We start from the raw sequence: 26796 nt of genomic DNA, 5'->3' as shown, positions 1-26796 counted from the left end.
CAAGTACCCCTGACGCCGCTCCACATCCCAGGTTCTCTCCCGTCCGTCCGAGAAGGAACCCGATGTGCCTTGCACCGCTGTCTCCGTGGTTACGTGCGCACGGCTTCACCTGATTGATCCGCCGCTCTCCGCTGAAAGGAGCAATTTGAAGCTGTCAAGAGTGGTGTGCAGCCGCTACGCTTCACAAGTGACCAGAAAGAACCGTCTTTGTCGATTGAGATTAAAGCCGTGCACTTTGCGAGTGCTGCTGGGCGGAGGAACGGTTCCAGCGTGCAGGAGGTGGGTGGCCACCCAGCGCCCAGCGCTCGCCCCGCACCTGGCGCCCGCGAGGACACTCACCAAACTCGGCACCACCGTAGCCCTGGGCGTGGACTTGGATGTCGGGTCGTGTCCCCACTTACCCTTGAGACCTTACGCCGTGGAAAGGATCGCCCTTGGGGACGGAGCCCAAGCCAGCTAAGTGGAAAAGGGAGAGAGAAAACCCACGAGGTGTTTGGCCCCGCTGCCCTGGGTCTGCTCTGCAGGACCACTGCCGACGCCTGACTTCTGACAGTGAACGGCACAGACAGGCCCTGTAAGCGGGCTCCCGAGAGACGCCGGTGTGACGGCAAACCCGGCGGCAGCCTGCGTGCCGAGACGATTGGTTTTTTTCGACACAGAAGCCTTTCTCGCGCCGGGTGCACTGGTTATGGGCGAGCAGGTTACATTGTCTGTGAGCCTGAGACCCCCAGGCTCCTCCTCCCATGGGGATGCCTGTCTGCAAGTGACAGTCGGCGTCCTCGCCAGTGCGATGATGCCGTCACCTGTGTCCTGGCCAGGAAAGGGGGGGCAGGTGTGCCTAAGAGGGGCCGAGCCGCCCGGCTCCTGTCAGCCTGCCTCTCACACCAGCTCTGCCCTCCCCCCCCCCCCCGGCTCTGAGCTCCCCCCACGGCCATCCGTCTGTGAAAGCGACAGCCCAGTTCCACAGGAACGGCCCCGTCGAGGTCCCGGGAGGGTGGAGGATGCCGCGTGCATGCCGCTGGTCACACGGAACGTGAGTGATCCACGTCAGCAGCTCCTTGTCAGCGGCCAGTGAGCTTCGAAGGGAGACTGCTGAGGTCAGGGGTGGTCCCCAAGCAGTCGGGACTGACAGGGCCTGTCCGTCACAGCTGTCCCCTATTCCGTCACACCAGCTGTGCACCAGCCCCACTGAGAGACCTGCAGGGAGTGGCGCGATGCACCTGCCTCTGCGGAGTGCAGTGCGGGGCCCAGCACAGCGTTCTCTGACCAGCTGTAGTCTTCACTGAAGGTGGAGACGGAGCTCCTGATGGGCCTGAACGTCCTTTTTCCTGAACAGGGACTCACGGGCGACAGTCCCCGGGGTGCCCACTAGATGGCGTGCACACACCAGCTTGCGGCTCCCCTCCCCCACGAGCTCCCTGGACACCTGCCCCTGGCCTGCCCTCGCCCCAGTTAAGGGACCACTCCTCAAACTGCCCTTTATTCACCCGGGGTCCCCGATGTCCCCAAGTGTGAGAAGTGGAGGCTCCCTCCTGCAGCCCTGCCCAGCGCAGCCCCTGGCGGCTTGGAGAGGGGTTGCCCCCTCAGCCCACACCTCTCTGTTGCCCACCCTGCGGCTGGATGGACGCCTGTCGTGGCTCCTTTTTCCTTGAAAGGCTTTATCGTTTCTGTTTCAAAGGATATGTGCCCATCACAACATGTAAACAGCCTAAAAGTCAAAACCCTGCACCCCCAGGCGGGTCTCTGTGACGTTCTGGAACCATCACTCAAGGCGACAATTCTCAGCCCACGGGTGTGGGAAGGCCGGCTGGACAGGCAGTGAGCAGACGGGCCTCGGGCTCCATGACGACGAGGCCCCACGCTGCCAGCTGCTTTTCAGGCGTTCAGTCCCCCTTGTCACTCTCGCTAAGAGAAGACAAAGTTCTGGCATGAAATCTCCGAACTTCAAGAAACAGAAGGCACGGCAAGAGCTGCCCGGCGCCAAGCCACCTCGCCACGACCGGGGGTTTTATGGTGGTCATGAGTCAAGGTTTGGGGCCGGGCTTTCGTTTTTGTCATAACTGACGTCACCTCACGGCCGCAGCCGCTGCGTCCAGTCTAAGTTCCTTGTTATGTTCATATGTTTATGTTACATCGTAGACCCTCTTTTTTGAAAAAAAATTAAGTTTTTATTTATTCAAAACTATTTTTCAGCTTTCTGGGCGTATGACTGACAAGTGGAATGGTGTACATTTAGGGGGAGTGATGTGATGTTTTTACGGACACGTACATTGTGCAGTGATGACCGCGATTGAGCAAGTTAGTGTGTCCGTCACATCATGCAGTTGCCATTTTTGCGTGTGGGGTGGGTGCGCGAACGCTGGCTCCACCCCGTCCACACATGTCAAGCGTGCAGTACGGCGGCGGCGTCTGTGGCCACCTTGCCACCCCCAGGACCGATGCACCCTGCAAAACAGAGACTCTGTGCCCTTCTCGGCCACTCCCCTGCCCGGCCACCACCATCTGCCCTTGGCCTCTGAGAGTTGGACCCTTCTCGACTACACGAACGAGTCCGAGCAGCACTAGCCTCCCGGTGTCTGGCCGCCTTCACGTGGCCCCGTGTCCTTCAGGCGCACCTGGCAGCGTGCTCGCCTCCCAAACCGCGTTTGCTTAGTCAGTCCACGTGCCGATGCGTTGGCGTGGTTCTATCCCGTGGCTGCTGCCTCAGCGGCCACGGGGCGCAGGTGTCTGACATGAATCAGCATCTGAGCTGTCGGGTGTGGCAGCCACTAACTACACAGGTCTGTTTAAATTACAGTGAATTTTAATCAGTTTTTACTCATTACCTGTGGATGTGGGACAAGCCCGTTCCGTGTCTGCGCCCTTCCTGCCAGTCTGGATGCAGACCTGGTTTCCGTAACTCCGTAGCTGTCAGACTTCCATTCAGCTCGGTTTCTGACGGTTCTGAGTGACGGCTGTTCTGCATTTCAGTCGCAGTCTCGATGTGGTTGTGGGAGGAGGCGGCGTGTCCGCCCACGCTGGCATCTTGACTGGAAGTCGAGATTTCTTTAATGCAGGAGGAGGGACTCGCCTCGCGACTGAAGACCAAGCTCAGCACTGGCATCCTTGGGTGAGACGAGAACTCAGACTCAGCTGGAGACGCTGTGGTTCTCTTCTGGGGGAAGGATTGGGGTGCTCAGAGGAGACCGAGGAGTGGGGGGCTCTGCGCTTCCTCACGTAGTGACCGTGTCTAAGTAAGTTTTCTAGGATACTTTCCGGCAAGTATTAACATGTACCTGAAAGTAATATCCCCCCCGCTTTTGTGGTGACTTGGACTGGAGACCCTCACCCCTTAGCTTCAGAATCACCAGGGGGCTAGTTGAAAATGTGGATTCTCGGGCCTCACAGCCAAATGCTGAGATCCTGGGGTTTCACTAATCACGAAATGGCCTTTCTGGGCACCCTGCCCCCGCCTCACTGCTCTGCGGCCCAGAGGTGTCCGTGGGCGGGCACAGGCTGGGTGGGAGCAGACACGCAGCCCAGCGCTCGTGATGCCAGACCCATGTCCTTCCCACGAGGCGCCGTGGCTTCCCTGGCACCGGGGGGGGGGGGGGGGCGTCTGCTCTGCGACAGCAGTGACGGGGAGGGGGACCCCGGCAAGCGGTCGCGTCGTCCCAGGTGTCTGCTCTCTGGCCAGCGTGTTGCCTAAACAGTCGTCAATGAAGAAGAAGAAGACAAGAGCTGTCTTTCCTTCCCACCTAGAGACCCGCTCTGGCACCTCCACCTGCGGCTTCCCTCCTCCCCATCGTCTGTAACCGCATGACGGTCCCATTTGCCCTCTTAACCTCTCGCCCTTTCATTTCATGGTTGAGTTGCTTGGCCACCGAAGCACCAATGTCCTTTGTGATCACGGGTGTGGAGGCTGGGCAGCTGGTCCAGCGGTCCCTCTGGGTGGCCGGCTTCGAGCCTGGGGGCCACCTGGCTCTCTTCCTTCTCCTGGGCCCAGGAGTCCAGCCTGGCAGATTCTGGAAAGACAAGGAGACAAGCAGAGATGCGGGCGTGTCTGAGGCCGTGGCTGGGAACAGCAACACTCTTCCTTCCTTCTACTTGCACGAGAAGACACACGTTTCCTTTGCTGTCTCCCTCCCTCCCCCCTGCAGCCTCCTGCATGCAAAGGAGGAGTCGGCCCTCAATCCCCCCCACCGGTCCTCTTGGTAATAGCTCCTGTCACTGCGCATTATTCGTGAGCGCTCAGACTCACCGGAAGCTCCATCCGGTGAAATAACCTGCGTAATTCAGTCCGCAGACGACTGCGGGGAAAGGACAGTGACATTATTAGATTACAACACGAGATGCGACTGTAGGCTCCTAATGAAGATCTTGAACGTCCACTCCTCGCAGAAACGGAAACGGGGGAGAATCCTGCCAGAGACAGGCGACCGGGTCCCCGCAAGCCCGTCGCTGTCCCGTGGGTGACTGGGTGGCTGGAAGTTTTCGCAGCAGAGATGGAAGCAGGGGCCTCAGGGCTGAGGTTGTCCTTGGCCTTGCCCCATTTTTGACCACTCCATGCCTCAGAGCTGCAATTCAGGCAGGGCAGTGTCACCTGGCCCCGGGGAGCTCTGGTGTGATGTCATCCCACTGACGGAAAACCTGATGCCACGTGTCACCCCCACCTCCTTAATGCCCAGGCCCTTCTGGGCCATTCTTAGAAGGTCACTCTTCTTTTTCTCTGAGAGTCCCTGTGCCTGCTTTGTGGACAGTGTTTTAACTTTATGGTGCGAATAAACTTCTGGACAGTGGCCTCATTGCCTTATTTTATTTAATTATCTTACTAACTTTGTTGTATCTTAAGATGCCACCTGGAATCCCTTCCAGTGGTGCGAGAGTCTCTGGGCGTCAGCAGACCATGCCCCTCGGGATGTCACGTGCTTGGGGTATGGCAGCTCACCCTGCGGTGGAGGTCAGGGGAGGGGCGTGCGACCAGCCAGGCGGCTGCAGCAGGGCGCCCGGCTGTGCTCCCCGCATGTGCCCCACCCCCGGCTGAGCCCCTGGGGACTGTGAGTAAGGTCGTCAGCCTGTGCCACCCCCTGCAACGAGGTTCATACCCAGACACTGCAGACTGAGAGCTCAGCAGGACGGTCGGTATAGCAGATGGCCGGCAAGTGCCTCGTCCGCACAAAACCGAAGTATTGACGGTCTTCTCAGCGGTGGGAGAGGCCCCGTTTTCTAATTTGGACTCACAGAAGCTTTTCCGCACTGATTGTTTTGGGGGGATGCGTTATTTCCCGCAGTATTCCAGAGAAGTAAATTCATTCGACGACATTAACAAATGTGTAATGACTGCCTATGGTTCCCTGCCACAGGGTCCCGCCCGTGGGGTGCGATGGCAGGGGCAAGGGACAAGGAGCCTCGTCCCTACATTCCAACAGGGGCGTCAGACGTGGAACAACCTAGGGCATGCTGGAGCAGGCTGTCACAGGTGTGGCAAGTCCCCAGACGGGCCAGTCTGGGGTGCCGGGTGCCAGGAGAGCCTCTGATGGGGGCGTGAGCAGGTCCGTGGGGGCCTGCGGGAGGCTCGGAGGGTGACGAGGACCAGAGGGCGGGGGAGGTGGGATGATGGGATGGGACAGGTGGCCTGTAGGAGGAACCCACGGATCCCGAGGGTCCCCTGGGTGGAGGAGACACGCGCCAGTGGAATGGTGAGTTTGCGTAGGAGGGCGGGACAGCGTGTGAAATAAACTGCATTAGGGAGAGAGAATGATTTCCTTGGAATCCTCTCAGTCTTTCTGGTTACGTCAGGAACAGAGTCTCAACTGGGTCTGCTGTGTTGTGAACATCTCTATAATATGTATTCACTGCTCTTCATTTTTGAACAGAGAACCTGGGCCTTTTGCCAAAGCTTTGGGCAGCAACAGTATCAAAATGCAACTTAGTCACGTTGCTTTGTTTTAACTGCAGGTCGCCCTCGCTTTGCATGGTGGCGTGGGACCATTCCACCCGTGCACGTGGAAACCAAGGCTATGTCAGCAATTGACGGGGAAAATTGGTTTGCTTTGTGAACTTCAGAAAGTCATGCGGGAACATTAAAACTCTTACTGTAGATTGCAACTGTATAGGGAAGTGAGAAGCTCACAAAACCAGTGTTTTCCTCTCAGTACGTTATCACGTGAAACATCAGCAGTGAGAACGGAAACAATCGCAGGAATCCATGCCCGCACTTAACTTCATCGTTCTGTTTACTTTTATTCCTTGGGTTCTCTCTGAGGATGAAGTTTGCTGTCTCCCCTGTTTGCTTCTATAAGTGTGGACTCAGAAGCTTATTACATATATAATATGCCGAACGGGTATCATGAGTAATACACAAGCCGTGTACAAAGTAGCACTGTCTGTACGTGATACATTGTTACAGCAGCTGCACCAACTGCTTACAGAGCCGTTCAGTTGGCCCAGGTTGGCTAGTGGCGGCTGCTTCAACCTGGCTCCTGGGGCCTTGTGACATTTTCCCGAGCATGTCGCCTTCTGGCTCACGGTACATTGTGGGCTCCTTGTCCTGGCCTGTGCCGTCTCCCCCAGGAGCTGTGCCCTTGCCCGGGGGGCTGGGGTTTAGACTCACACCTGGCTGTAGCTGCGCCGAGTGCTTGCGGCATCCTTGTTTGTGTCTTGCCCTCTGAGCGACTGGAACTAGGGACGGCACCACACATACCCACAGCCACGGCCACCGGCACACACAGGTAAACACGTGCCCACCCCTCCCCCGTGTGCATGGTGGTGTCTGCAGTTCCGAGTCAGACCCTGGAGCCTGCAGCCCTCTCCGCGTGGAGCCTCGCCGCTCTGGCAGTCAGGAGCCTGGCGCTCTCACTCAGCATGCATTATTTGCCCAAACCTAGAATTAACCAGAGTATTTTTGGGCTTGCTAACCCCATACTGCCATGGAAGGCAAATGTAACTAGAATTCAGTATGTTTCCAGATATTTTTATCTTTAGCCTGAGACACACAATCAAAATAATATGTGGAAAAGTTACACGCAACTCCTTTTAACGGCTTAAGTAGCTTTTAATAGTTTAAAACCACGGAGGCTTCTTCGTGCTCGCCCTGCATCTCCGACGCAGGCGGGCGGGGGGCTTTGTGCCTGCTGTAGCCTGCCTCCGGGGCCCGGGATGACGCGTGGGACCCACGCAGCAGCCTCGGTCACTGGGGCAGCGCAAGGGAGAGTCTGGGGTCTTGTGATCTTAGAGCTTCTGGTTGGAGGCGAGCACATCGTTGCGCTCACATTTCATTGGCCAAATCACGTCACATGGCCACACCCAAGTTCGAGGGGACAGTGAAATGCAACCAAATGAGGTGTCCCCAAAGAGGACCTCTCTTATTTGTCTGGCGTCATCCTTATAATTCTTTGAGTCCTGGCTGGTGTGATTGAGTGCTGACCTGTGAACCAAAGGGTTGCTGGTTCGATTCCCAGTCAAGGCACATGCCGGGGTTGCAGGCCAGGTCCCCAGCAGGGGGTGCGCAAGAGGCAACCACACACTGATGTTTCTCTCCCTCTCTCTCCTTCCCTTCCCCTCTCTCTAAAGATAAATAAACAAACTCTTTAAAACAATAAAATAAATTCTTTGAAAAACTTCCTGCTTTTACAGGTAAGGAGCTCTTGCCTGTGAACCATTATGTACGTCCAATTTATAGTGTTAGCTGTTGCACAGTGTTTTGTACTGTGAGCGTACCAGTCTCTCTCTGCCTTCCCCTCCCCTCCAGCCCCTCCCAACCCCTGGTCTGCTTCCGGTCTCTGTGGGCTTGCCCGCTCTGGACGTTGCCTAGAAATGGAATCATACAATATGCACCCTTTTGTGACTGGCGTCTTCGACTCAGCATCGGGTTTTTGAGGTTCCTTCACGTTGTGACAGGTGTCAGGATGTCATTACTTCTGGTGGTTGAAGAATATTTCGTTGTAGGGCCACACCCACATTTCATTTATTCATCCATCAGCTGATGGACTTTTGGGCTTTTCCACCTCGGCTGTTACGAATAACGATGCCATAGAAGTGGTCGTGTGGACGTGTGCTGTCCCTTCTCTGGAAGACACCTACACACAGTGGAATTGTGGGTCATGGGATAAGTAATGTTAACAAATACCTCCAGGGAAACAACTTTCCACATGGGGTGAGCTCAGAATAGGGTCCGTACTAGCAACCTTGAGCCTGGGGTCTTTGAGGAACTGCCAGACAAGTCACGTAATGGCAGTCCTTTGGGGACGCGTTTTTGAAAGACCTCCAGACCTGATGTGCCCTCTCCGAGGGCCGCCGGGCTGCTGGTTTGTCCTGTGCATGTGGGCTGTCATTTTTCAAAGCTACAGCGGAGCTGGGCAGTCGGGCTAGGAGTAAGGCACGTTGAACCGCCACAGAGTTCTCTGTCTTTGCAAAGATTGAGCCATTTTTCTTGAGTAAAGGCTCTCTTGCTTACACAAGCCTTTGTTTGATTTCCAGAATTCTGCAAAAGTCTCTGTTGACTTTTTTTGTGCCAGTTTTGTCCACGCTTTTATGGGGAAGAGGATTTTGGATGTCCTCACCCTGCCGGTGTCCACGATGCCACTCTGTGCCCCACATCGGGGGGACTCATCTCATCGCCACAGAGAAATGTAAATACGCCTTCAAGACAAAACCCAGAGCTGGCACAGACGGGGGCAGAATGACCAGGCCTGTGTGTTGACAGGCGGTGAATTTTTAGCAGGTCTCTGGTACCAGGGGATGGTTCACATGCAATATTTAATATTTAATGTGATAAATTGCTTTTTTGCTGTGCCAGAGGCAGGTAGAAATTGCCTTTGGGGATTTTGAGAGGCTGTGGATGGACACTAGAAAATATGGTTGCAAATACCCAGCCACACATGGAAACATAGTTGCAAACATCCCAGCCACACGTGGAAACATAGTTGCAAACATCCCAGCCACACGTGGAAACAGTTGCAAACACCCCTGTTGCAAGCCGCACGTGGAGGGATGGTTAAAAAGGTATTTGAAATAGAAGCACAAGTTTGGATCACTTGTGATTTGTTCTTATGGAAAGTGAAGTCACCTGTCTTGAAACTCGATTTGGTAAAGTTCTCGTAGTATCTTCTTTGAAGGCTGTGAACTTCCACAGGGTAGAGATTGATGTTTACTTTGGGCTTTTCTCTTTCCCTGGAGTCTAGCAGTTTGCCTGATCTCATGCATATTAGTTAAGACTTCCGGTGGCAAGTGACGAAAAAACCAAATTGAAACTGGCTTAAGTAAAACCGTGTATTTTATATACCCATGTTTCCAAAGATGACAGACGCAGATGTAGCTGGATTTAGGAACCCAGAAAACTTCCGCAGGAATCTGTCTTTCTCCTGTTCCTGTCTCCAGTTCCCTCTGTCTGGGCTTTGCTTGAGTTGGTCACTGTGGACATGGGGCTGGGATACCTTGTTGGGCACCTTTGGGCACCAGCTGTAAAGCCTGGTTTGGTGGCCTGGGCTCAGCACCATTTGCTGGTAGCAGAGTGGGACGGCAGCCAAGGGAAAATGATGTCATTAAAAAGAGGCAAGAAGGATGGCGTTCTACGTCCCCAGGAGCTCACCGGTGGATTTAACGCCTGCCCGCCAATGGTCAGAAAGCGCTCACACAGGGGTTTTGCACCTGCGTACAAGCTGAACTTGGCGAGTTGGCCTGGGATCATGAGGCGACGCCTGTTGGCTGCGCGTACTCTGATCGTTTCCACACCCGCCGTTGTCGGGGGAGCCCGCGCCCCAGCCTCCACAGTGCTTTCTGCCCCCTCCCCTCACCTCTGGCGCACAGGCGTGCATGTTTCACCCCCGGCAAGAATGGGGTGCTCACGACGTGCACTGTCGTTCTGTTCTTTGGGGTTCATCTCCCTGAGGAAAGGACATATTTTTAAAAAAAGTTTAAAAAATCTTTTTATATTGGGTTGGCATTGTTTTCAAAGATACATTATAAAGCTGATGTTTTCTATTGATAATATCTATTATTTTCAAGTTTAATATCAATGGGAAACAAATAATCTATAAACTGGGAATAATACTAGTAGCTACCTTGGGAGAGTTTTAGATAAAAGTGAATGAGCAATTAATTATTAATACAAATAAAGTACTTAGAACTCTTCCTCTCCCTCCTCTCCTTCTCATTATTTTTTAAAAGATTTTATTTATTTATTTTTAGAGAGAGGGGAAGGGAAGGAGAAAGAGGGAGAGAAACGTCAATGTGTGGTTGCCTCTTGCGCCCCCTACTGGGGACCTGGCCTGCAACCCAGGCAAGTGCCCTGACTGGGAATCGAACCAGCGACCCTTACGGTTTGCAGGCCTGCACTCAATCCACTGAGCCACACCAGCCAGGGCTCTTTCTCATTATTCTTGTTATCATTATTATTAGTTGACTCTATGTCTCACCCTTTCTCAGGCCTGGGGTGGAGAGTGAGGGCTGATTACAAAGCTGAAGGCCGTGCTCGCTCAGCACTTGAGCTGGGACGAGGGACTGAACTGTGAAAGGGTCACTTGAAATTATTGTTATCTTGGTCAGTTCCGGGGGGGCCAACGTGGAGTGTTTGGTGGCGCTCACTGTTGAGCCGGGCTGCCCAGTTGTCTGCCAGCTTCTGTAGGTGACTCTCCCTCTTCAGCCAGGCACAGGCACGGCTTCTCCTCCGAGGGCACCACGGCACCACGTGGCAGTTCTTTAACTCACTCCCCAGCCAGTGTGTGGAACCTCCACCATAATGGCTGTGCTCACCCACTCTTGTCCTTCCCTGCGTCCTGATTCTGCTCTACACTTTGCACGCGGGTGGATCTGTTACACTCATGGGGTCCACACACAGCAAGTACTCACAGGAACCCCTAGTCTAGACCAGGGACCCTGGCGCAGGGAGAAGTGACTTGTGCTGGATGCTGGTAATGGACTAGAAAAAGTATTTACACCCCCCTACTCCACGGCCAGCTCTATTACAGGAGCCATGTTCTCAGCCTGCTTTGCAGGAGGCGCGGCCATCACATGAGCTTTGGACAGTCGGTGAAAAGAAGCAGGTGCAGCGGCTGTGCTCCCGCCCCCTCAGCCTCCCCACTGCTTGGACAGTGGGAGAGATGGCTGGTGTGATGGGTGCCATTTTGCAACCCTGAGGGCTGCAGAGACACAGCCCTGACCTCACTAAGTGCCTGGACTGGACTCCTTCAGGCTCCTGGTTATACGAGAAGCCCACACACCTTCGTTGGGTTACCTCACTGGCCTCGGGTTTCCCGTGGCTGCAGATCCACACGCTGCTCCTGAATCAGAGTCCCAGCCTGTTTCGGACCTGGGCAGCTTCAGTGGTCTAAGTCAGAGGACTCTTCCCTCGGTGAGCAGGTGGTGGCGACAATGGGCAGGTTGGAGATAATTATGGAGACATCACCTGCAGAACGCTGAGGGGCAATCGAGGGAAGAGATGGACTGCCCTGATGTCATCGTCTCACAACCCCCGGGCTGGTGAGGGCATCTCGGGGGTCCTTGGAGGTTTGGAGGGCAGAGGGTGCTGGCAGTCAGCTCACGGGGCAGGGGTGCTGTGGCCCGTTCTCCGAGGCCCGTGCTCTTACCTTGCTTCGCTGAGAGCAGGCACGAAGACCCTGTGCGCTGTGTTATTAATAAGCCCCGAAAACAGGCCACCACCGGCCTGGTGACCGCGGGCCATGGTGTGACAGAGCTCTCGTGCTGTGTGGGAGACGGGCCCATGTGTGGCAGAGTGAGATGCCGGTCAGGCACCCCCTACCGCCGCTCACATGCCCGTCGCTGACCCACGCCCCTTCTCTCCTGTGCAGGACACAGAGATCCTGAACACAGCTGTGCTCACCGGGAAGGCGGTCTCAGTCCCTGTCAAGGTGGTGGCCGTCCAGGAGGACGGCTCCGTGGTGGACGTCTTGGAGCCCGTGGAGTGCACATCGGCGGATGAAGATGTCGTTAAGGTACAGCAGCTTTATCCCGGCCCCCGAGTGTTCGGTCCACCTGGGGACCCTTCTTCTGTCCCTGGCTCTGGTGCTGACTGAGCAGCCTCCCAGGCCCCGAGGGGCTGGAGCTGGGGCGACCTCAGTTAGGAGTGGGTGACTGAGCGCACAGCCCCGGGGGTGCCCGCTCCCCACCGCCTTAGTCTGTAGCGGAAATGACTTTCGTTCCCTCCCTTTGCTCACAGGACAGCGTTCCCCTCATTTTAGCCTCCCACACACTGTCCTCACCAGCGTTGTGGAACAATAGGAGGTAGTCAGTACATGAGGTCATCAGCCACGTGTGCAGGGTGCCGTGGGAGGAGCCGTGGCTGCCACCAGGGTGGTCTCCATGCAAGCTCGGTCCTCAGGGGCTCGCAGCGCAGCTGATGAGAGTTAACATGTATTGGAAACTTCTTAAGTGACAGGCACTGCCCTAATGAGGACGCTAGAGACACTGACTCTGTCTTCACAACAAGCCTTGAAGACAGGTGATGGTGTCCTAAGTTTCCACAGAAGGAAAGAGCTCACTCCGGCAGAGAGGGTGGGGCACAGGGTCCCCCCGAAACCCTGCCCTGTGGCAGGCTGGCTCCGGAGCCTCTGGTGGCCCCTCTGTGAGTCCCAGACTGTCATTGCCTGAGGTCGCATAGGGCACGGGGTGGGGCATCTTAGGAGCTGGGAGCAAAGTAGCTGCGGCTTTCCCGTCAGGGAACCTGTTGCTCACAGACTTTGTCTGAGTTCCCGGAAGGTTTTCTTTCTGCCCGTCGCCTGGAAGGCATGTGCTTCCTCTGGCTGCTGTCGCCGTCGCCACAGGCTTGGCCTGAAGGAGCACAGCCATCGCCAGGCAGACCTGGTGGCAGGAATCTGGCGTGGGTGGCCGGGCCATGCACCCTCTGGAGGCCCCGGGGACACTCTGTGGGGACACTCCCACATTCCAGGGGCCCCTCCTCCAACCTTGCTGCCAGCGTCTCCCTCCCCCCACCCTCTCATCCTGGTCCGTCATCACAGGCGTCTTGGAGACACGGACCCCTCTGCCTTCTTCCAGTGAGGACCTTGTAGCTGTGGGAGGCCATTGGGCAGCTAACTCAGGGCAACCCCTTTGTCCCCAGACCCTCATCCCCATGACATCTGTGCAGGTGATGGTTCCCTTGAGGCGCCTCAGCCATAAGTTACCGCGTGCTCAGTGGCTTAAAACAACATTCATTCATTCGCCCCCAGTCTGGAGGCCAGACGCCTGCCATCGGGGTGCTGGCACATGCCACACCCCCTCTGAAGCTCGAGGGGGGACCCTTCCTGCCGCCTCCAGCTTCTGGTGGCTCCAGGTGGTCCTCGGCTGGTGGCCACGCCCCTCTGATCTTTGCCGCATCTCCACACGGTCTCATCCGTGTGTCTCTGCGTGTCCTCCTTATCTTACAAGGATACTGTCACTGGATGTAGGGCCACCCTCAGTCAGAGTGACCTCATCTCAAATCCCTTACCTTCCGCACACTCGAGAGACTCTGCCTCCAGACGAGGTCGCGTTCCCAGGCACCGGGGCCAGAGGCCGGGCGTCTCATCTTGGGGCCGCAATTCAACCCACTACCCCGCAGAAGGGAAACTGTTGGAGGCGCTGGGCACTAGCACGTGGGCATCTTTTGGGGGGCTGGATGCTGTCCAGTCTACGTATTTTTTTTTCTTTGCTGAGTTTCTTTCAAGGCCTTCAGCATAAGAGAGAGAAATGCAGTTTCGATGTTGTAATTAGGATTCAAACCCTGAATGTCTCTCTTTCTGGCTGAGGGACGGGCCTGGAGTCACATGTCTGTAACTCCGCTGCTTGCTAATGAGTCGCGGTCTGCAGAGCCTCGGAAGCCGATCACCCGTCGTCAGCAGGGGAGGGACACGTTTGTGCTCGGAGAGGAGTAAGCAGGAGCTCGAGCCGATCTTGACAAAGGCGCCCTCCGACTCTTGGCTGCACTAATTGAGTTTCCAGGCTCCCGGAACCAGCTGGACTTGCAATGAGGAGCTGCTAGCGGCCTCCGAAAAGGGCGCTGACGCGTGCACATCTGCTGTGGCCCCGGGAAGGACCTTGTTTCCCAGCCTGGCCTGTGAGGGAGAAGAGAGGGCAGTGGATGTGATGTCAGGAAAAACCAGTTTCCTGCTCCTTTCTGAGCCGTAGTCTGAACAGGGCCTGACATCTGCTGCGCCGGCCACCGGCGGCTTCGACGGGGCCGCCTTGCCTGGGTGACTGCACGGCACCCGTAAAACACTGCGACACCCACTGCTCTGCAGGGGGGGATTTCTAGAGAAGGTGACGTGGGAGGTGGGTCCATCCTGTCCTTGGACGTCATTCTTCCTGGGGGGGGGGGGGGGGGCAGGGCGGTGGCGGCAGCACCCGGCAGGCCTGCGGCGAAATCCTGGATTGGTGAGTTTTTTCTTTTGGCTGAGAGTAGTAGAAACGCAAATCCAACTGTCTTACCACGAGACAGGGGTGTATGCACTCGTACCTGAGGACTTCAGGTGAAGCGGGCCCAGAGGGTCCCCTGGGCTTGGCTTCTTCCCTTCTCCAACATCGCCTTCCTCCTTTCTCGGCCTTTCCCACCTCCCCACTCCTGCACCCCGAGAAATCCCAGCCAATCTCTGGACTCTGCTCAGATGTCCCCCCCTCTGCCCCCTGCCGTCTGCACCCCAGGGGCCCTCACCCCTGTGTTTCAAGCGCCCGTGTAGACACGTGTATCAGGGACCCAGCATTCTGTGTCCTGTGTGTGTCGACATGCGTGTCCATGACGGCAGGGTCTGTCCAGGCCCCCTCAGGTCCACGGTCGGGGTTACTGTATTAAGTTCTTAGTGGATTCCCTAGGACTTGCTACGTACAAGATCAGTCACCCCCAAAGCGTCTTTGCTTACCGCCCCTTTTTCAGTCTCCACGTGTCTGATTTCACCCTCTTGCCTTGCTGCCTCGGCAGGCCTTGGTGGGTAGAATTAGTGAGAACGGGCCTCTCCGTCTGTCTCTGATCCTGGGAGACGGCTTTCACTGTTCTCCGTGAAGTCTCAAGTCGGCGGTGTTTTTCCTTCCTTCTGGACTTGCCTTTGGTCACGTGGAGGAATTTCCCTCCTGTTCCCGGGCTGCAGAGGGTTGAGCGTGAGGGGGTCGGGTTCTCTGTGCGTCTGTCGGGGTCGTCCTGTGCTTTTGCCCTCTCTTCCGCTGACTGTTGTTGCCTGTTGCTACCTGGCTCTTTCTCCTGGAAGAAAAAGGTTTGAAACATCTTGAAACTCTCCACGTTTGATAGGTTGGGAGATAACAGCATTCTGGCCTCCTCCGGTTTTTGTTTTTATGTGGAAATTTAGGTGTGTGCGTTCACGCTGCGTGTTTCTCCACTCCAAAGGGGAAGGAAATGTGACGTTGCTTTCCCCCGTCACGCTGTGACTGCCTGCAAACTGACTTATTTTAGGACCATCCGGAGATGAAGGTGCTCGCCCTCCAGTGACGACCGCACGCTGTACGTTTTAGGTGTCCAGAGAGGGGCACCCGTGCGAGGCCCTGGTGGGCAGGGGGAGAGGCGTCTCCCAGGGGAGGGGAGGGAGGGGATGGAGCCTGAGCAGCTCACCAGCACTTTGCCTGTCAGGGGCCGATGCTGACTTTGAGAAGGTCACGCCGACCTTGGCAGTGGGTGGAGATACAAACTCTGCTTCAGCCGAAAGCTGAGACAGAGAAACTGTGGGAGACGGTCTCTCAGAGGCTGGGTGGCTCGGATCACAGTCTCCCACAGAACACAGGGGCTCGGGGCCGTGTCAGAGCTGGAGTAGGTGGCCGGACGTCGGGGGGCTCTCACCAGGTGAACGACCCCGCTCCCATCTGGGGCATGGCGATGAACCCCAAGAGCCCCGAGCGTTCCGGAAGCTGACAACTGCTGGAAGCTGACAACTGCTGGCGGTGCTCCCAAACCCCCCACGTGGAGGGAGGGGCCGAAGGCCTCATTCACACGCGAATGCTGCACACTGCAGCATTACAGGGGGTCCTGGTCTGGGCCTCCCGAGCTGGGGCAGGCCCGTCGGGGGCGGGGTTTGGGGGCGCTCATCTGTGCTGGTGGAAAGCCAGCTTGCTGAGCGTGGTCGGGGCTGACAGCTCCTGCTGGTGGAAGGGCAAAGCCAGGGCCCAGCAGGCTGGGTGCAGCTGGGATGTCGGATCCAGTGATGCTTTGTAAACTGTGACCTGCGGTGTGTGTGACACTTCCTCCCTCCCCGCGCCCTCCTGCAGTCGGGGGAGAGAGGCCACAAGTGCAGGGCGGCAGGGCGAGGCAACCGTAGGTTCGCAGCTGTTCGTATGGAAAATAGCGCCGTAACTAATGAACGTTAATAACAGCATCGGGACCCACTGGTTTGCGTGCTCACACCTGTCCACCTGCTCTGCCCACCCTGCAGGGAAGTGGACTCTGCACTCATCTCCAGCTCTGGGCCTGGGAATCTTCGCCCCGTTTCCTTTTTCCTTCTGAAAAAGGCTTCGCTCCGACCGCCGCCGCCTGCGCTAAGTCCATCCGCACGGCCTGCCCGTGTTCAGTTTTTCTGTTGCCGTCGCGGTGGCGTTGTCTCTAGCCCAGGCCTGTTTCCGCCTCTTCTGCCTTCCGGAGACACACCGGGCGTTCGGTCCGGGGCGGCGTGTGGTATCAGAACGGGGTGTTATTTCGGCGACTGACATCGGTCACTCAGGAAGTTTGATTTTGTTTGGTTGCTTTGAGTCTTAAGGCCCCGGAGGACAGCCAACTAATTTCCTCTGGGACCCCAGTAGCCGAGTGGCAGGCATTGGCGTGGGGCTGACGGGTTGTTCAGTTCAAGCTGAGAACTCTGGGAAAACCTGCGTAGGCTTAGCACTCGCTCGGGCCACTCTGCCCGCCAGGGCCGGTTCTGGTGGGTGAGGTCCGGGGCCGGGCGGGTCTGTTCGCCGTGGTCGTGCTGGTCAGCTGTGCTGCCGGGATGAAACGCGTTGTCTCAGGGCATTATGAGGAATGATTTTTGCGGACCACCTCATTTAATACTTACGATCTGGCGGTGCTCTGAGGGCTGGGGGAGTCTGGCCAGCAGCCCAGCGGGGCTCCCAGTGTGGTGTGTCTGCCCCCCTGGCCTTGGGTTCGTCACCTGTGGGGCGAGTGTGCGCACCCCTTGCAGTTTGGTTCTCCAGGGAACTGACTGCTGACTTGGACTCTCCCTCACGTTAAGTGACCCTTGGTCCCCCCCTCACCCCCTGCAGCCCCCTCACGCGAGATACACACGGGACATTTTCCTGACAGTGCCGGAGAGAAAGTCGTCCATATTGGAGTCGCCTGTTTGGAAGATGTGAAGCGAATGGAGGAGGGGATTGCCTAACAAGTGACTGGCTGATGCGTGCGCATTAAAAGGGTGCCCCCTCCCTGTCCCCCCAAACTCCCCCGGCCCACGTGCTGAGCTGGAGGCAGGCACAAAACGCAACCTCCTCACTTTTATTCTGCAACATTAGAGTGTAACAGGGCAAAAGTAATTATGTCCACGTCTTAGTGCGTTTTGTGAGTGTTTTCCTACCAGGATTTTAATCTAATGCAAAACTCTCTTGGTTTTTCCAAATAAGATCCTTTTTATGGCTTGAATAAAGAGAGTGGGTGAGTGTTTTAGTAATATATGGTTCCTTTATGCTGCTTCAAATACGGTGCTGAGTGAAATATGTCGCACCTGGGGTTTGATTAGTGGCGGTTTGGGTACATAAAAAAGTATCAGGTAATGAAAAAAACACAAAAAGAGGCAACGGAGCTTATGTAATGCCATTAAATTACGTTCACGGTCTTACTTGTCAGTATTTCGTAACCCGAAGTGGTCTTTCCGGGGCGCCCTCATCCGTGTTTGTCACTGACTGGGGCCCACAAATTACCTTTTGCTCCGATCCCACCCTTGCGGGTGTCTGGGCGGCTCCTCGGTCGCTGGGGGCCGGCTGGGCTCCCGGGCTCGCACCCAGACCTCCGCTGCCCACCGCAGTTCCTGCTGATGCGTCTCTCTCGGTTCCCGCCCCTCCCCCAAGGTTTCCAACCGCTGCGACTCCGTGTTCGTGAACGGCAAGGAGATGAAGGGCAGGGTGGGCACGACCGTGAGCTTCACCCACCAGCACTTCACCGCCCAGCTGGAGGTCACTGTGTGGGCGCCCCGGCTGCCCCTGCAGATCGAGGTGTCAGACACGGAGCTGAGCCAGGTCAAAGGCTGGCGGGTCCCCGTGGCCCCCAACAGAAGGTGAGGCACTGGGGAGGGTGGCTGCCAGTGAGGATCTGGGCCTGGGGTCCTGGGCCGACGTTGGTGGGAGACACATGGGCCCCCCAGAGCTGTTCCCGGCGGCAGAGTCGGAGGGTTGGAAAATAAAATGGGGGCCATTTTTCAGTGGTCATTCAGTGTTTTTAATGCTATGTCTCTCCGTCCCCAAAATCACGCTGTGAGGACAGTCACCCTCACATTGGGGGACGCAAATCGCTGTGTCACGGCACCGCGGACGTGTTTTCTGGTGGCTTCTGCCATGGTTCTCAGACATTCTCTTAACCCCGGCAGGGCTTGCTCCAGGTCTGCTTACTACCAGCTGGCCGGGCCGCGGGTGAGCCACCTGGTGCCCTGGCTTCCCCATTGGGAGCAGGGACCCGTTTCTGAGCCGCTGTGACTCTCAGAGGAGTCAGCTCTGAACCCGGGACAGGGGCCTGGGCCTCCCAGTGACCAGCTGTGTGACCGAGTTGCCTCTCCTCTCTGCCTCGGTCTCCCCACGCAGAGGCCAGGATAACAAAGCGCCCTCACTCCTCGGGCTTCTGTGGGGACTGAAAAAATCTAATTAATGTGTGGCTGGTCCATCGTGTGTGCTGCCCTGGGTCACCTCTCATCGCCATCTGGGCACGTGCAGCCAGGGCAGCGCACAGTAGGTCTAACTAACTCCGAGCCTGTGAGCGGCTGCCCCTTCCTCTCCGGGCACAAACCCCCACCCACAGGTGGCCCCAGGCTGGCCAGCAGCCACCCAGCAAGGTCCTCTCACACAAGGACAAGGGACCGGTGTCTTGAGGGGAAGGTTCTGGAATCGCAGAGCCAGAGAGGAAGGGTGAGGGAAGTCTTCCTACCTTGACTTACCTGAGTCTCAGGCACACCTTCGGGAGGGAAGGGGCAGCCGGCCTTTTTTCCACTTGCAGGTGAGGAGACTGGGCCTGTCTGGGGTGAAGCCCACGGCCAACGGGGAAGAGTGGAAACAGGTCCCTGAACTTCCCACCCAGGACTCCAGTGCCCCGCGCTGACCAAAGGCCTGCGTCATTCCTGACTGGGGGCAGTTTTGATTATTACAGGTTTTCAGAACACGGGGCAGAGAGAAGCCTTCCCCTCTATGTGGGGGGGAGCAGGGACGCCGCTCCTCCCCAGCTTCCATGTGGAGCACGCAGGACGAGCGCGGGCACAGACAGATGAATGTGGACGGTGCCTGCGTGGCCCTGGCGGGAGGAAGCGCAATCTGGTCCCCTGCCGTCAGGGACCCGAGGTTCCAGGTGTGCGGCCCGCCTCCCCGAGGGGAAGGTGACGCACCTGTGGTTTGTCTGTGCCCAGGCCCACACGGGAGAGCGAGGACGAGGAGGATGAGGAGCGGCGGGGCCGCGGGTGCGCCCTGCAGTACCAGCGCGCCGCGGTGCGTGTGCTGGCGCAGTTCGTGGCCGAGGCGCCCGGCGCAGGCCCGCCCAGCTACCTGCTGGGCCCGGACTGGCAGCTGGACATCACCGACCTCGTGGCGGAGTTCGTGACGGTGGAGGAGCCGAGAGTCGCTCAGCTAGAGGCCGGCAGGACCCTGGTGGGCCGGGAGCCGGGCATCACTGCCGTCCAGGTACCGCTTGCTGGGGCCCCTCCGCTTTCAGTGTGGGTGCTCGGGGCCAGTGTGGGCCGGGGCTCTGGGAGTCGCAGGCTGCATCTGCTGAGACCCTGCTGTTAATCACCAAAACCCAAATCCATTTTTTCATTTTAGAGAGATTTAGGGAAAATACCGAAGCTCTTTGACCCAAGCTAAATCACACGCACAGCATGAGTGGCCTCTTCCCCAAGCTAACCCACTTTCTCAGTGTGGCTGGAGGAGGGCGTGGCCCTGAGAGCCACTTCTGTTCTAACCCCGGGCTCAGCCGTCTAGCCACGTTGCACCTTGACTAGTAGGCAAAAACATTTTTAAAAAGCGTGTACTTGCATTAAAAATATTTTAAACAGCTACAGCTAAGTGCTGTCTACTTTACTACAGCAATTGTAAAACTATCTTTTAGCCAGCGTTGATAGGGTAATTAGGCAGAGATGGTGCCACATAGTTTCGATAACAATTTAAAACGTTACCGGTCATAGCTAAGTCATTTTAGGTGTCACCCAAGGTAACTTTCGACAAGCTGAATTATACATGTTACATTTTGTATCACTTTTTGATTGCTGTGTAAACAAGTCACCAGGAGGTCAGCAGCTTCAAACACCGCTGGTGACAGGGATCCTGGGCTCTGAGCTCGGGGCCACGAGGCCCCACCCATGGGGCTGGCCCAACCAGTGGGGGCTTCAGGGAAGGGTCCCTCCCCAGCTCTGGTTGCAGGCAGAGGGCCCTCCTCTGGTGTAGGGTTCAGGGGCCTGCTTCCTGCTTGCCTGTCAGCCCAGAGTGTCTCTCCGCTCCTCGGGGTCACCTGTGCCCTCCTCACCTGGCCCCTGCTCCGCCAGCTACGCCCCACCAAGTCCTCCCGACACTGTGAGCATCTCCGGCGTCTGCCTGCAGCCGGGGGGGAGCCCTCTGCATTCCCGGGCTCCTGTGCCTGCACCGGACCCGCCTGGAGACCCCGGGGCAGTGCTCTGGTGTGCAGGCCGCCTGTGCCGTGCAAATATAATGTGACCCCGAGAGCAATTCCTCATCCCAGGCGTGAGGGATGAGGCGGGCCACCCACCGCTGCGGGCAACGGTGCCTGAGCTCTGCCTGCTGGGCAGTTTGCCCGGTCGGTTCGTCACCCCGGTTCCAGACGAGGTGGGGAAGGAGGAGGGAGGCCTTCCCCCACGTTAAGATTCCCTCTCCCACACCGCCGTCGTTCCCCGCAGGGAGCAGCCAAGCACCAGGAGAAGCAAGATGTACAGGAGATGGCCGAGCCCTGCGTCCTTCACCATTTCACTTCAATTCTGCCATTCCCCCACCCCCCAACCCCAGTGTTAGCGGTCAGGACAATGCCCCTCTTGGGTGGGTGGCACCAGGTGGGCAGCGTGTAGGTATTGCCTGCACATTCCGTCCAGCTCTTCTTGGAAAACACGCTGCTGTTATCGTGGTGTGAGTCACAGGGAGGAAAGCGGACGCAGATGGGGCGCTAAGCCCCCTCAGGGAGCAGAGGACCGGGAGGGTCCTTCGGCGTTTAAAGTGGTGTGTGGGGCAGAGCCTGCAGCTTTCTTGCTTCCTTTGAAGGTCCTGTCGCCTCTCTCGGACTCCATCCTGGCTGAGAAGACGGTGACCGTGCTGGAGGACCGTGTCACCATCGCTGACCTGGGTGTGCAGCTCGTGGCCGGCTTGTCTCTCTCCCTGCAGCCTCACAGGGCGGACAGGAGAGCCATCGTCTCCACGGTGACTGCCCAGGATGTCCTCCAAGCCCCGCAGCAGGTACCTTGAGACGGTCACACGTCATTTGTGAGCATCGCGAGGCCTCTTCCCCGGGCCCTTCTGGCTGGCGCGTGTCTCTTGCTCCCTCAGTGTGGGCGTCCCAGGAAAGGAGGCTCACAGCGACGCCGTGTGCGGCCAAGGGCTGGTAGTTGCCCCTGGAGTTGATTCAGATAAATTGCCTCGTCTTTCAATTGCCCGGTTTTCAGAAGGTCGAAGTCAGACTCTGCTGTGTGGCGCGCAGTAGGTTAACACGCACTTCTGCGCATTCATTGAAGTGAAGTCTTTATCTCTCACGTCAGTGGGTCGGTTCCGGGCAGGCGGGGGGCCGTTCAAAGTGGTAAGACGTAGAAGTTTGTCTTCCCGCGTGTGTTTGAGGGATTTTAGGCAGGAAATCATAGGTGTGTCGGCAAGTGTGAAGAACCTGATTGTAACGCACCACTTTGGTTTCATTTCTCTTAGGAAGCCATCGTCAGCTCTTGGATTCTGTTCAGCGACGGCTCGGTGACGCCCTTAGACATTTACGACCCCGAGGACTTTTCCCTGTCGGTCTCCTCGCTGGACGAAATGGTGGTGTCTGTCCAGGCGAACCTTCAGCCCAAGTGGCCGGTGGTGGCCGCGGAGGGTGAGGGGCAGGGGCCCTTGATCAAGCTGGAAATGATGATCAGTGAGCCTTGTCAGAAGACCAAGAGGAAGAGCGTTCTTGCCACGGGTAAAGGACATGTCAGGGTCAGGTTTGACCCACACATCGGCCGACACCAAGCAGGCACCAATGACATTGAGGGCGTAAGTCGGGACTACACGGACCCCCTCAGCAACGCCATAGAGCGTGAGGGCCACCAGGAGAGGGCGGCGCAGGAATGGCTGCCACGCGGGGCCGCTGTTGGCCCGGAGGAAAGAACCAATAGCAGCGCAGCCTCACCGTCCCTCGTGGAAAGGAAGGACAAGGGGCTCCTCAGGAGTGGCGGTCCGGACGCCTTCACGAGCTTCCCCACCCGAGGGAAGTCCCGGGAGCCCAAGCACTCCAGGGACCTGACCGTGGCCTCCCGGGGGCTGAGCGACCTGGAGATCGGCATGTACGCGCTGCTGGGCGTCTTCTGCCTGGCCATCCTGGTCTTCCTGTCCAACTGCGTGGCCTTCGCCTGGAAGTACAGGCACAAACGGCTCGCTGTGAGCGAGCACGGGCCCATCCCCCACTCCCACGACTGGGTCTGGCTGGGGAACGAGGTGGAGCTCCTGGAGAACCCCGTGGACGTCACGCTGCCCTCGGAGGAGTGCACGACCGTGATCGACCGGGGGCTGCCGTTCGAGGAGCGGAACTTCCTCCTCAGTGGCGGTTCCCAGAAGACTTTCCACAGCCACCTGCTCGGACCCGCGGACTACGTCTTCGAGAAGGAAATGCAGAACGAACCCGGCACGCCCTCGGGCCCCAAGAGGAAGAGGGTCAAGTTCACTTCCTACACCACCATCCTGCCGGAGGACGGCGGCCCCTACACCAACTCCATCCTGTTCGACAGCGACGACAGCATCAAGTGGGTGTGCCAGGACGTGGGGCTGGGCGGCTCCCAGGACTTCCGAGACTACATGGGGCGGCTGCAGGACCAGCTGTGAGCGGCTGTCTCACGCTCGTATTCACCTTTATGCCTTCTGTTTTCGCAGCGGTGGGGTGGGGAGGTTGCTTAGCAATAGGTGGTGACGTAACAGCACTGAGGTCGTGGAGGCCGGCGGGGGGTGGTGGTGGTGGTGGTGGTGGTGGTGGTGGTGGGGAGCCCTGTCCTTGGCTGGCTCAGGGGCCCGGAGAGCCGGCGTGCTGGCTGGCTGGCTGGCTAAGCCGGGAACGTCTCCACAGCAGCCCTGCGTGGGCCCTGGGCGCACGCTAACACCCGTGCGGTCTGCGGCCCGGTCCCAGCTCCGTCCCAGCGGGACTGACCGACCCCACGGACGCTCTCAGTGGTCTCGAGATGCACGGCCGTGCGGAGTGGGGAAAGACTCGGTGTTGATTTTTCTATTCCTCGACCTTCTGAAGCACAGCGGGCACTTCCCGCCCTTGGCCTGAGACCGGACATACACGAAAATGCTGAATGTAGCCGCCCTTCGGGACGATGCTGCTCATTGGTTTTTTATACGCTTGCCCCGCTTCCTTCCGCCTCTGCAGCCCTTTTGGAAACAGGAGGACAAGCCGTGTCCTTCTTCTCTCTGAGCTGTTTGATGTCCATGCATTAGTCACGCCATGTTCTTCCCCGTGGGGCGGACACGAGATCCGCCACGTCCTTTCCCGGGTGTCCACGCAGGAAGTCCGGTTCTCTCCAGTTCACACGCTTCGCCCTTCGGGGGCGACATTCCAGAAGCTTCCCCTCACTCGTCTTCCCTCCTTTCTGTGGTCGGACTCTCTTGTGTCCGTCGGGGACATGGGGTTTTGCTGGAACTGGATAGGCCGCGAGGGGGCCATTTCTCCAGTTGTTTCATCTTCCGCGTGTGGGAGATTGGTGGGGGCACCTGGAATGCGTTTCTGGGGCAAAAGGTCTCCAAACAGCTGTATTTATACTCGTGCTTTTTGGTCACCTCAGCTTATTATCCAAACTGAAGTAAATGTAAAAGGGATATGCCCCGAGAGGAGACTGCACAGGAAATAGCTTCCGACTAGGTTCCCGTCTTGCCAGAGCAGTAGCCGATTTTTTAAAATAGTGATGTTTTTAACTTAGCAATATGTACAGATCCACCCCTACAATCACCCCCCCCCAAAAAAAAGAAACCCCAAATCTCCCCGCCACGACTCTGGCAGCGATGACACCCACGCGGGGTGTGGCCTGATGGAGAAAAGCGAGGGATTTTCAGCCCGAAATCCATAAAAATAGGCGGCTGTCTCAGCCCCAGAGCAGCCTGATGAAAATGCAGAGCTATTGGAAAATCAAAGGGACGAGAGAGAGAGAGAGAGAGAGAGAGAGAGAGAGAGAGAGAGAGAGAGAGAGAGGCATTGTTCCTGCCGAATTCTAAAATACAAATGGTTTTCAAAGAGCAGTGTGAATTGTGTGAAGCAGACCGAGACTTTGAACTTGGGAGACCATGACAACAACTTTATTTATGGCGGTGGGGGTGGTGCCTGGGCGCTGGACCTGGAAGCCTCATTCCAAGCTTCCCCCGGCCATTTGCTTCCCAGAGAAATGGCATTGGAGAGGCCCTCGGTGGTGAGCACCCACCTGCAGGAGGTCACCGGAGCAGGTCCCAGACCCTAGCCGGCTGGTGACTGGCCCGTCAGCGGAGAGGCGATGGATTGCTCCCTCGGAGACTCGTGCACGGGAAGGTGACCGCCCAGCCTCGTGCAGCCGTGACGTGGCAGCCCCCAGGTCCTGCCTGTGTCTGGCCCATGGAACCCACCAGGTGCAGACGTGGCCGGTGACGCCTGCATTCCTGGGGCCGGTGATCTCGTGTTAAATGGGGTGAGGAGCTGAAGCTGGGGACCCAAGCTCTGGCTGTTTGTGAAGGGACGGCTGACACAGTGCTGGAGGAGCTGCTCCTCGGGGCTGGGTGGGCGGGGCCGGAGGGAAGGCCCCACACCCGTGGAAACCTCCAGAGTGCCGCTCAACGGGGGGCAGTTTCAGTTTTCTCTCCGGGGCACGTTCAACACTCCAGGAGCAGTGGGGGCTTCGTGTCCAGGGCTGGGGTGTCGGGAGTGGAGCCCTCTGTAGCTCAGAGGGCCGGCCGTGGCCCAGGGGGCAAGCTGGGGAGGTCGGAGCTGCTAGTGGTTCTGCAGCAGAGCTGGGAGCAGACAGTCACCGGGAGGTGTCCTCTGTGGGTCCATGAGAGCCACCTGGGGTGACACAGGCTCTGTACAGTCTCCTTCTCGGTTTGTGTTGAAACTCAGACAGTACAAACTAAAGGTCAAGTGCAAGATCTCAGAGGATGTGTGCCGTCACCACAGGACGCTCACAGACATATCTGTCCACAGACATACGTGCACCCACGTGTGGGCGCGTGGACAGTGAGGAGCCACAGAACACGGCGTTTGGAGAGGGTGACAGCAGTGACTGTCAGCAGGCGTGGGCGCCGTTCACCTCCACAGAGTTTCGCTGAAGTTCTTTCTGCTCTAGCCCTTGACCGGGAACCATGGGTCACATCTGCTTGTTTTCCAGCTGCTCAATTTGAAACGAATAGGAAAATGGTACCCCAAAATACTTAAGCAAAGATGGGGGAGCGACATGAAATACAGTGTCCTGGGGCCATCCGTTTACCTGGAATTCACAGGTTTTCACACCTGAGGAACCCACATGATCAGAGTTGATGACGTGAAGGAAAAACACCGTTGGCAGAGTCCCTTCCATGCCCATGAGATGCTGCGGCCCCCCCCAGGGCAGACTCCAGCACACTGTCGGGGGGGCCACCAGGCTGCCAATGCTGAGTCATGGTTGGGGGGGGCAGGTGCTCCATCAGCCCTGGGACAGCACAGGACTGTGGTGTGGGAGAGAAAGCAAGAAGAAGAGACACCGGAAGTTTCTTCTGGAACCTTCCCTTGAAAGAATGTCCCTTAGCAAACCTCAGAAATCTGCATGCGCCCCAAATTGGGAAGCCCATGGCTGTCGTGACTCACGCCCTGGCCAGCCTGCGTTCCCAGGCGGTAATGGCCCTCGCACTCGGGGCGGAGTTTCTGCCGTCCACAGGGACGCAGGGAAAGTGGGCCAACGTCCGTCCCCGCGGCCACATCTGTAGACAGTGTCTCGTGTGTTTCGATCAGCAGTCTCGTCCACTGTTCCAGTGTGGCATCTTCATGTCAGTGGGCGGGGCCACGGTCCAGCCTCTGTCCGTCGTCAGCGGCCACAGCGAGTGGGCTCCTCTGCTCCCCTGTGTCCTGGGCCCCACTGGCTGGGCTTCCGGCTTGATTCATCTCAGAAGTGGTCCCCATTCCCCATCACCGTCTGCGTCTTCGACATCATATGGGTCAAGCCCTGGCAGCTGTCCCCCCCCCCCCGTCGGAAACTCACACGCGTGACATAACTGTGCCGCCCATCATGCAGAGGGACCGTGTTGGCAAAGTTATGCCAACACTCGGATAGCAGCTATTTTTGTATGTGATGTAGGCAATACACCAGGACACTGAGCGGTGCGTCAGGACAAACACACTTTTTAAAATAAAAGCATGAAACCCGTAGCTGTTCAGTGTACAGACCCTCCATTCTGCGTCCGGAACGATGGTGGTGGGAGAACCGGGACGGTGCCGCGAGGCTTGCTGACCTGGGCGGGGCGGGCGGGCTGGCAGGG

At 57.5% G+C, this 26796-nt stretch overlaps 1 protein-coding gene across 1 annotated transcript in view; it reads left to right on the top strand.

Annotated features, from left to right (window-relative positions):
• TMEM132B (transmembrane protein 132B) overlaps positions 1-23282 on the top strand; it is a 177584-nt gene extending 154302 nt beyond the window's left edge. The window contains exons 5-9 of the mRNA XM_053928846.1: positions 11787-11930; positions 17965-18170; positions 19503-19773; positions 21355-21546; positions 22006-23282. Of these exons, the coding sequence (XP_053784821.1) occupies positions 11787-11930; positions 17965-18170; positions 19503-19773; positions 21355-21546; positions 22006-23154 (1962 nt within the window). The 3' untranslated portion in view covers positions 23155-23282. The remainder of the gene's footprint in view (positions 1-11786; positions 11931-17964; positions 18171-19502; positions 19774-21354; positions 21547-22005) is intronic.
• The last annotated feature ends 3514 nt before the right edge of the window (positions 23283-26796 follow it).

Source organism: Desmodus rotundus, chromosome 7 (genome assembly GCF_022682495.2).
Source record: "Desmodus rotundus isolate HL8 chromosome 7, HLdesRot8A.1, whole genome shotgun sequence".
Taxonomy (NCBI): Eukaryota; Metazoa; Chordata; class Mammalia; order Chiroptera; family Phyllostomidae; genus Desmodus; species Desmodus rotundus.
The sequence above is the reverse complement of the archived record's forward strand: the minus strand, read 5'-3'. Positions and strand labels throughout refer to the sequence as shown.